At 39.8% G+C, this 10,927-nt stretch overlaps 2 protein-coding genes across 3 annotated transcripts; one reads left to right on the top strand and one right to left on the bottom strand.

Annotated features, from left to right (window-relative positions):
• Positions 1-1,414: 1,414 nt before the first annotated feature.
• LOC136942169 (cellular retinoic acid-binding protein 1-like) lies at positions 1,415-5,907 on the bottom strand. The gene is made up of 4 exons (XM_067234982.1): positions 5,579-5,907; positions 4,072-4,250; positions 2,046-2,159; positions 1,415-1,730 (listed from the first exon to the last, which is right to left on the bottom strand). Exons 1-4 carry the CDS (start codon positions 5,646-5,648, stop codon positions 1,680-1,682), a joined length of 414 nt encoding a protein of 137 aa, XP_067091083.1. The 5' UTR covers positions 5,649-5,907; the 3' UTR covers positions 1,415-1,679.
• A 1,255-nt stretch (positions 5,908-7,162) lies between these two features.
• LOC136942452 (ras-related and estrogen-regulated growth inhibitor-like protein) lies at positions 7,163-10,618 on the top strand. 2 transcript variants are annotated; one of them, XM_067235359.1, is made up of 5 exons: positions 7,163-7,214; positions 8,267-8,323; positions 8,574-8,647; positions 9,717-9,841; positions 10,324-10,618. In XM_067235359.1, the coding sequence occupies exons 1-5, from the start codon at positions 7,163-7,165 to the stop codon at positions 10,616-10,618; spliced, it is 603 nt and encodes a 200-aa protein (XP_067091460.1). The 2 variants fall into 2 exon arrangements, with proteins under 2 accessions (XP_067091460.1, XP_067091459.1); XM_067235358.1 differs by having other exon boundaries at positions 9,717-9,865; positions 10,330-10,618.
• Positions 10,619-10,927: the final 309 nt, after the last annotated feature.

Here is a 10,927-nt window from a genome sequence, read left to right as displayed (position 1 = left end):
ATCTACCGCTGAGCTATACATCTCCTGTCTGAATGCTCATGCACACTCACCTTCCAACAACAGTTCTTTTATTTTCCATATTCATAACCTCTTGTTGCCTAATATTTTGTATTTACCTCAGTTTTAGATGAGAGTCAGCTTTTTGCTTGACAGATCAGTGTACTACAAGTTGTCGATTCGCACTCTTATCAGGGTTTCCATGTGGTTTTGCAAATCCTTGAGAAGGTGATTTTTATATATTTGTTCTGTTTTGAGATCATCGTGGAATAATCGCTGACATCATAGCAAGATAATTGTAGGAGCAGGTTATGCACATCTTCAAAAACAGTGTGATGAACTAAAATAGTAAGTAGCAAAGAAACATTGCCCCATTCGGCCATGTGCGAGGGTAACAAACAATTAATTGTTTGTTACAGAGTTACAGTTAGTCATTAAATTTACATCACAGCAGGCTTGCATCTCAGCCCATTTCCCAATATATTGAGGTGCGCTCAGGAGGAAACAAATTATTTCCTCTGATATGACCTTCATGCTTCAGAGACACTTTGTTAGTACCACTGTGCGTGTTTGATTTTGTTGTCTAATAATTATAATCCCAGAACCTGAACTTAAAGTGACATTTTTGCAGTGGAGATGGACAATAGTTTCTTCCAAAGATACCAGTTATTTTACTGTTCTTGCTAGGCAGAATAGAAAAAAGAAGACCAGTTTATCCCTGGCAGCTGTAAAAAGTTTTTGTTTTTTATATTCTGGGACACAAAAGTCCTTTTCAGGTAGTTGCATCCTTTGTGCACATCTCGTCTGTTGTCACTGGATGACAGAGATTTTTAAAACTGTACTCGGAACTTGAGGAATGCGGGGGGGGGGGGGGGGGGTATCTTTCAAACAATCATTTTCTCCTATTAGTCTAATTGGAATACGTTTTTGGGGCCAAACTGGTACAACTCATAATCAATTTTTTCCCACACCTCACCTGATCCACGTATTGGGACTTCATTCAAACTTGCAGAATAGTCATAAAACTAACATGTTGGTGTTCATGTAGAAGGCTTTCCTTCTCATTGTGGCTATTTTAATTTGTTTATAATTGTGAGCAATAATTGTTAGTTAATTGTTCTAAATGCCATTCTATTGTATTTGATATTTCCTAATGCCACAGCTTACATTTTATTTCTAGGCCTCAATTCTCCCATAAATTAGGGAATAGCTATCCAGCACGATATTTCTACTGCAAAACAGTTTAGAAAAATCACTGTGTACCTGACTTAATCTGACATCTTTGAAACATTGTCTGAAAATGTAGCATGCCTTCCTTATTCTGTCTCTAAGGTCACTGTAAAACTTCATAAAGACAAAACAACATGTAAAATTAGATTGTGAAAAAATAAATAAAAAATCTGATCCACCACATAGTACTTTATCAGATTTTATTTTCATTTGAATTTGTCTAAACATATACCTAACAAACATTTGTTTTTGTTATTATCAAGTTGCAGGTATTAACCAAAAATCACATTTGTTGTTGAACTGTAATAAACATCACCAGACAAAATTACAGTAATAATGTTGTTGCATTGTGATTATGCAGCTCATTGCTACTTTTACATAAATAGGGTCGTTTGACCGGGGTGTTTAGGTGTCTGGTTTGTCTTGCCTGCCCAGCTGACACTGAAGAAGGTTCATTCTCTTATATAGATCCGTGTACATTTCACGTCATCTGCTGCAAAGATCTGAGGGGAAAACACAGTTTTTCATACTTAAACAAAAATATAACTTAAAACTCTTATCAACAAATGTCGTCTAGCACAAAGCTATGACACTTGTCAGAGATTTGTGACTATGAGGGTCTACTGTACGTGAGGAATACAAGGTGTTGCGTGAGAGCGTGTGAAATGGTTAAAATGTGTGAGTCTCAAAGCGAAAGCGTGAGACTTGAGAGCCCTGATCACCATCATACTAAATGGGCCAGATCTTATATCAATTCCAAATAGGCCTTCAAAATTGTAGAATTTTGCCCTCTCCTAAGTGTTCACTTCTGTTCTCACCAATATGAGCTCATCGCCATTCAATTCTCTTGTCCAGTATGTCTTGGGTCCATCTCCTTCCACAATGGTTTGCTTGCAGTATATCTTATTCTCTGTTTCCCAGGTAGCAACACTCTGTTGAAAGAGGGGTGAGAAGGCAGAATTATTTCTGTCAAGTAAATACAGATGTTTAACATTTAATCTGCCGCAATGTACTACGGTACCGTAACTACCACAAGCTAATGTACCGTAATGTGCTCTTTGGCTAAAGTACTGATGTGCTTTCATATGTCAGCCTCAAGGGGGAGTAATGCTGCATTCATGTTTTCATTGGAATATTGATAAGATATCTGGGTGTAAAACTTGACTGCAATCATTGACACAGTTGGTTAAAGATGATCTGAAATTGGCCCATAAATGGTTCCATAACTTTGTTTGATGACAAAGAAGTGATTTCTGTTGCCCCTACTGTTAACCTTGCTCTATTAAAACTATAGATGGGTGACAAACTAAAGGACAAAAACAATTGAGTCTTAGGAAACTGTTAGGCCTTGGAACACCATTCTTCCAAAACGTGTTCCCTCCTTTGGATTTGGACAATAGCGGTGGACAATATTGTTAGTCTAGGTTGGTCCAATTTAAAATTAAAATTAAAATTCACCTTTGTAAGCATGTTGACATAAGTAAAAAATTTGGAGGAATATATTTGGTTACCTTCATAAAAACCATCCTGTGTTGTGTATAGACTTGCATCCTAACAATTCTTGACCATGGTGATGTAATCTATTCAAATACTGCTGCTACTACTGTTAAGCTTTTGGATGTGATGTGCTCTCTGCTTTAGCAGAACTGCCTTTCAACATCCTGTTTGATGTTCCTCCAAGCAGACTGACATGGTTCATAGTCTCTGAGACCTCAATGGTAATCACCATATCAAAAGTGGGTGAAGCAATCAAACCCTGCTGAGTTGTTGGCCCGACAGAGACTATCCAGAACCGTAGAGTACAGATCTGAGCTAGGCTTTTCTCAAACTCTCACTGCCCCTTTCTAACACACCAAAAGGCACAGAAAGTTGATTAGCCACGGCCCCGTTCTCCACGATCATTAGTCTCTGGCACTGACTACAAGGATTTGCTTTCATTCTCTCCCTCCACTCTTCTCTTTTTTATCTACTTTCTCCCTTCCTCTCCAAGTCAACTTTCAAACAATTCTCAATTTTCTCTCCACCCCCACCCTCTCCCAATACATTTGTTCTTGTATTGTTTATAAAGGCTTGCATCGTGTCAAACATACCCTGGGCTCTTTCACGTCCTTGAAATGCAGGGATGCGCCACAAACAAAAAACAATTTTGAGGTCAAACATATTGAAAATTGTAAATAAGCTTTCTAACAACCACTTTTAAATCTCCTTTTTTCACTTTGATACCCCAAGAGAGATGACACCCTTCCTGGATTCTCCTTATCAATCCCTGGCTAAACAGGACAGGCTCTGGAAGTGAGAAAGGCTCTCTGATCTATTCAAATCCCCTGATTAAAGAGAGCTTTTAACCTTGTGCCAGTGTGAACCATAATCATCTCTGCCAGTGACAGATCAGTATGTAATCCCTTTAACCATAGGGCAGGCCATTCAGGCCATTCACTCCTCCATTCAAACACACAAACCCGCCCCTCTCTAGTAGGCCCTCCAGTACAAGCCAGTTAATCAGGGCTGAATATGAGACTATTTGAGATCATTATTCTATTATGTTTTGGTGCAGCTGTGCTCAAATGTCAGGGGTCCAATACTGGGGAGGAGTCTTGCAAATGCTTGTTTCTACTTTTTTATGTCTTCCAAAACTCTAAAATCAGCAACTATTATAAAAACATATTTATAAATATATAATCAAAATACTAATCAGGTTACAATTTTGTGACTGCACGTCACATACTTGTTTCTGCATACCAATAAATTGACCAATTTACTCAGTTTAGATCAAATCAAACCGAGTGGAATGCCCTGGTCATTCACCACCTCCTCGATCTCCATCATGTTGCCTACAAACACTACCTTGCATTTCCTGCCATCAACAGTCTCCTCATCAAATTCCTTGCCGATGTGGAAATTGATCTCGGTTGTGCGCACGCTGGTAGAGGTCTTGATGTAGAACTGCTCCCCAGTCTGGTGGATCTCTACGTGGGGCTTGGACGCCGCAGCGCCAGCCACCTTACGCAGCATGGCATTCACACCTAGACAGGAGTATGAAGAAAGGGAAGTCAGAAAGAGACGTGGTTAATCGAATAATTAAAATGACTTTCTACACATTGAGAAAAGTATTTTATTACACTCTGAATTGTTTGGGAAAAATTCAGTAGCAATATTTCATCTTATTCCCCTTGCTATTGAATGACTTGGACAGCACTCTATTTGGCAGTTCAAATCGAATATATCTAGGTCAGTCACCTGTAATTTTGTGTTGTGCAAACTCTAATAACACTGACCTCACAGTTTACAAGGGGAATGTATTGAACTTTAGATGTGGTTAACAAGGGCATGATTGGAGGAGTTTCATTTTATCATTTCATCTTGAACATGAAAATGAGACAGCTCACATGAACATTTGGCAGGGACTATTCATGAATGTATACATTGAAACAAACAGTATATATGCAGTATCTACGGTATATAATGTATTTGTGTATATGCATAAATGTTGTATATCAAGACAATGTTAAATTATGAAAATATATTTACTGGCATTTAATGCAGATTGATTGATTAATTAATAGTACACATTTTTTATAAATTCCTCAATTACAAAACTTACATTCATAGATTTGGTAATTTGGTTACATCACATACCTATCATCTGAATCAGAATGTCTTGATAAAGGTCAAATGTTTACCATTAGGTTCTCTTGAAACTACTCACTTTAACCCTTTTCATATGAAAATCTAAGAAGAATTAATTGATAATAATGAATAATAATAATAACTACAACAAAAAAAGAATTAGGTCACGTCATGAATCTACTCAAAGTCATACAATAGCAACACATGTACATTCAGCGCCCATGGTTATTCTTGTGGTGAAAACAATAAGTGAAATGAAAAGCCTGGGTCCTTAAATTCCTTAATGTGTCTATTGTAGTCCATACATGGCCAGAACCCGCACACAACATAATCAAGTGACCCACTTCTCCTTCATCATTGCATCCCAGTAATGAGTAAAGACTAAAAGAGAATAAGAACAAAAGATGGGACATGAGTATTCTATTGGGGTCTACAGACCCTGTCTGGCGTTGCCCATGTCTGCCCCAGTTAAAAGCTTTACATGAACAATATTATCAGCCACATGCAGGTCAGTATACTGTTCTTATAACAAAACCATGTCCGTTACATTTTCAAAAATGTTCAGTGCGTCTTTTCAAGACCAGATCATTTTTTTTAAAGCTATTTCAGTGTACATGATGGATATTCAAACTGATGCAGGCATAACTCGTTGTGCATGGTACTGGAAACCAAATGAAGGAAGGGAAAAGATAGTCAGAAAGAGAGGACAAAATAAGGGGCTTACCAAGAGCTTTGAGAAGTTCATCAAAATGCTCACTGCTCTTCATCTTCCAGGTGCCAGTAAAGTTGGACATGTCAGCATAAGCTGAGAGGGTCTGTGCCTGTAAAATAACCTTTTTCTTGCCGTGCTCTCTTCTTTCTCAACCGCCTAAATGTCCTCCTCACTCTCTCTATTTCGGACTCCCTGTAGCTAGAGGCCGCCTCTCTACAACTGAAAGCAAGTGTATCTCCTTTTTGTTCACCCCTGTGTTCTTAGACTTTTCTTTTTTAGTAACACCCTTCGTCTAGGATGTGTCTTTCTCAGCGTGTCTCTGTGTCTGTCTGCGTTGACCTGGTCTCTGCCACTAATTGGAGTTGCTGTGTCTGATCTGACTCTCACCCTCCCCCTAGCTGCTCTGTCATACAACTGCAACAATATATCACTAACATTATTCCCAGAAATATGAATGCACGCCAACCACAATAACCATTATAATATTTTTATAATAATAAAGTATAGCACTTGAAAGTTTAAACATTCTGCTTATATTACATGCCTATATCTCTGAATTATGAAATTCGTGAATCTCGTTAGATAATATTGAATTGATATACCTAAACTATACTCCAACAAACAAACGTTGACAGTGTTGTCTTTGCACTATGGCATGTGGGACATCATCATTTAATAATGTGCCTGCTCTAAATTAATTTTGATGGCAGGTGCCACCGGCAGGTGCCAGTGCCACAGCGACATATTTAAAACTTTTAGTTGTAGCATATTGACACACACACACACACGTTAAGTGAAAACAAATACCAGAAAATCGAAATGACATTAAGCAAACCACTAGATGTCACTGTGCGCTCCATCTTTTATGCCTGAAGCTTTGGATCTTTTCACATTGGGAAGAAAGCCCCAAAGTACCTAAAGGTTTCAGGACAGCCAGGAAAGCTTTCTGGCATGTGTAGGCTACTATAAAATGTGACTGGATCCAGTAGGACATCTGGGTAGTTTTGGCATAGCCAACTGTATAATCCCAAACGCACCGTGTACTGTATAATACAGTACACGGTGCGTTTGGGATTATACAGTATATATATATATACTGTCTCTGATGCAGATCCAAGCACAGAATAAAGTATCAAAATGAAAAATTAAGCGTGGCCAATTTGTTATTCCTTATGGTTTGGGATCAGACCCTCAACCTTCTGAACTTTGACTCAGAATTTTAAAAAAGTGCTATAAAAGTGCATATTACTGTAGGCTGGGGGACTCCCCAGAGAGAGAAAAGTAGAAATAAGAGAGCAGTTGAAAGAGGGACAGAGGGACAGAGAAAGAGAGAGAGGGTGAGACAGGGAGAAAGAGAGAGAGAGAGAGAGAGAGAGAGAGAGAGAGAGAGAGAGAGAGAGAGAGAGAGAGAGAGAGAGAGAGAGAGAGAGAGAGAGAGAGAGAGAGAGAGGGGAAAGAGAGAGCTTGCAAGCGAGTCCGAGGCTGACTTTAAAAAGAGAAGCAGCAATTCTTCGCAGACCAAAAGCATGTTATTAATGTGAGGGTCAGGCACCAGACACAACACAGACAGACCTGAAAGAGACCAGAGGAGATACTATGAATGACATCAAACTGGCCCTGCTGGGCAGCAAAGGAGCTGGCAAATCAGGTGAGAGATTCACCGGGCTTTACGTGTAATGTAATGTTAGATGGAGAAATCCGCTGGGTGAGAGTAGGGGGGGATCTTCATGGATCCTTTTGTGGGGGTTGTGATGTGTTGGTATACTGAGAAGATTAAAGAGTATTTAACTCTTTTTTTTTAAGTCAGTAGAAAGTAAAAGGCCACAACCAATACCTTAACTTGTTTGACACATGGCTTGAAATACATGAGTCTTCCAAGATGAATGTGTGGTGTTTGTGAACACATACTGCAGACTAAAGTAGACGCTTGGGTGATATTAACAACAATACATTTTGAAACAGAGAGAACTACATACAAAAACAATCCTATGAGTGACTAATTTGTTTCCTCTCTGTATCTGGACAAGTCAGTACGTGAGGGAGATCATAAAAAGTGACCGCATGGTGTCCTGTTGAATAGGTATTCAGAGACCAAGATTGTTGAGACAGAGCCCTGATGCATGTGTTCAATAAAACAGTGGGACATCCCTATTTTGTGCCAGACAGAACAGAGTGCAGGGTGGTTTCTGTGGAGATGTGTAAACATGCAGACACATACACACACACAAACGTACACACGTACACAAAAGCATAACAGACACATGAAACAAGAACAAGAACAAGAAATCAATCTATTTCAATTCCTTGACTTTCAACATATCTTTTTACATGTTACAAAAAGCCTATGCAGTTGTCACACTGTGTGATGACATCCCAGTCTTCTACTGAGATTGAAAGCTGTGACCGCACAGGCCCATAACTCCAGCCTTAAACTGCACACACAGAGAGGATAGTGTGCTCACGGCCTAGAAGTTAAAGAGAGCAGAAATTACCGCTTTGGTTGCCAAATATGCAAACATCCCTCATTTGTTAAACCATTCAGCCCTTTCATGCATGGGTACAGTTTCACTCCTCCATCCTGTAAAATGTGTCACCCCTAACCCTTCTGTCTGCGGGATCATGTGATACCTATTTTAGCATGTTAACTTCTGAATGATGCGTATAGTAAAGTGACGTTTTTTTTGCCCCATTTTCCTCTAGCTGTCTTAGTAAGGTTCCTGACAAAGCGCTTCATCGGAGAGTATGCCTCAAATGCCAGTAGGTGCTTTTTTTTGCCAACCTTAGAGGCAGGGTAGGTAGTCGCCTGACAGGGGGGACTGACTTCAACTCATTGAGTATGCCCACCATCTGGGAAAAGAAACTGTAATGGGATCTGTTTGTTCTTGTCATGATGCCCCATCATCTAGAGTCTCTTGTTGGTTAACAAATATGCAAACTATTAGACACAAATGACTCATGTTATGAATCTCACAGTTACCCAATTGACTGTTTTCTTTGTATTTTATAGACTCCTTGTACCACAAAAGACTTTCTGTCGATGGCAGACAGTTGAACCTGGAGATGTATGACCCATGCTCCCAGGTACAATTCCTATGTGCAAAAGAGTGACTAATTAACAAAACAAGAATAGACTTACTTTGGCATTCTGACTTAAATACATGGTAAGGCAGTGTTGACCAGGTGAAGTTGTTACATGGCTTAGTTCCAAGCCTTGTAATTCCTCCATTCGGAGGGCACAATCATGTGATTTACTGCGTACACGCTCAGTAGAGAAACTGAGAATAGCTAAAAAGTGTTATAATTATACCAAGTCTCTCCTAATGTTAGTATTTACATTACTTTTATACGATTTTAAACTGTAGTTTAGCTCTTTGTGCACCTAAAAGGGCTGGAAATTGTGTATGGCATAAGTCTAAATGCACAGTACATGCAGGTGGTTCAAATGCACTACATCACTCAAGATCACTGGATGATAGAATAAATGACTATGCCTGGACATTAATTCTTCCACCTGGCTCATCTTATGTCCCAGACAAGCAGAAAGAGGGTTGGGTGGAATACACGGCTGTGATGCCCACTACCCCATTCATAACTCACTTAAAGTTGGGGATTTGAATAGATTCAAGTGTATCCTGAGTGATTTGTGCCAATAAGTCTGCATTTGAAGGAGAGAGCTATATAACCTGATTGATGCATAGCCGAGAAGGGCAGAGACCTGAGAAGGCTTTATTGCCAAGTTCGGCTTTATTAGAAACCCTACGGCCAAGAGGGAAGGCTTTGGAATTGTTTTTCTCCACAGTGCTTAATATAAATCAGGACCTTAAAGGAAGGCTACGGTGAATGCTTTCACCTCTGTCCTTTACAGTGGCCTGTTCGTAACATAAAGAAGAACAGAGCCTAAAGAATGTTTTTTTTTTGTTTTTTTTAAGGCACTTGTTTCCAAGAGTTCCAAAATGTGCTATGGCCCATGGTCTTTTTTTGAGAATTATATTGAGGCAGGAGAGTCTCGTGGTGGCTTTTTCATGTCTCTCTGAAGCAGAATTAAACCAAAAGACAATTGTAAAAATGGCAGGGGGCAAGGTATAGTCAACCAATGATCTTGAGCCACTACCTATGACTGCTAACATGCGCTACCTGTGGTGTGACTCAGAGCACAGAGGCCAGGTGTGTCCTGGAAAAGCCGGTGGACTGGGCTGATGGCTTTATGGTGGTCTACAATATCAATGACCGAAATTCTTTTATCAACGCCAAGAACATCCTGGGGCAGATAAAAGACGTACACGTGGAGAACAGTTGGGGGTGAGTGCTCGTCTGATCAAAATTTGAGTTTTATTTCAATAATAAATATACCCGGGATTCAAAGTCAAGGTTTGTGGTGAACATGGATTCTGGAAAAAATATTGACTGGGGTTCAAAACCCCAAGGCTTGCTTGGATTAATTAGGTAGCTTGATGAACTCAACCCAAAACAATCCTTTTCTGTATGCCATGTCTTGGAAATCCAAACATAAAAAGATTCCAAAACAAGTTCTCATGCCGTGGAATAGTTTAAAGAGATGTGATGTGATCCCACTAAACAGCTGCCATACAGTCTCTTGCCAGTTTGTCTGGAGCGCTCTGCCAGTTAATGAAAGCCCATGTTCTCCATGATACCTATAAACAAACTATCAACTGCAGCTGGTAGGTTTGAATTAGCCTTATAGTCAATTTGGTATTTCTGGAGATTACCATGTTAAGCTGGTAAACTGTCCCCTTCTCAATCAGAGAGGTGGATGTGCCAGTGTGCCTGGTGGGAAACAAGCAGGACTTGTGCCACGCCAGACAAGTGTACGAGGAGGAGGGACGATGCCTGGCGCAGGAGAACCACTGCTACTTCCAAGAGGTGTCTGCAGCTGAGAGCTACCAAGACATCGTCAACCTTTTTACTGGCCTCATTCGCAGGGTAATGGTGCACCACAAATATCGTGCTGCTGACCGGCGCCACTACAGCGGCTCCAAGTCTATGGCCAAGCTCATCAACAATGTCTTTGGAAAAAGAAGGAAGTCTGTGTAGCATCAGAGACTGTGACTGACTGACAGTTAGACTGTCAAGCAATCAGCTTGGTAAGTGAGGGTAATAAAGTCAAAACGTGTAGCGGGACCTACGTAGATTTGTTTTCTTTCTAGCTGTATATGGTAAAGCTCACATAGACCTTTATATTTTTAATGTGATAATAAGTTGAAATATGAGCATCCCATACAAATAATCACACCAAACATTGGTTAGTCAAAGCTAAATATAAGCACGTGGAATACACATATATGTTTTTCCTATCTCCTTGGTATCGTTGTAGCATTGATTAGATAGGAGTATTCAGGAGAG

This window comes from Osmerus mordax, chromosome 4 (genome assembly GCF_038355195.1).
Source record: "Osmerus mordax isolate fOsmMor3 chromosome 4, fOsmMor3.pri, whole genome shotgun sequence".
NCBI classification, from domain to species: Eukaryota; Metazoa; Chordata; class Actinopteri; order Osmeriformes; family Osmeridae; genus Osmerus; species Osmerus mordax.
Note: the sequence above shows the minus strand (reverse complement) of the source record. Positions and strands in the feature narration are given on the sequence as shown.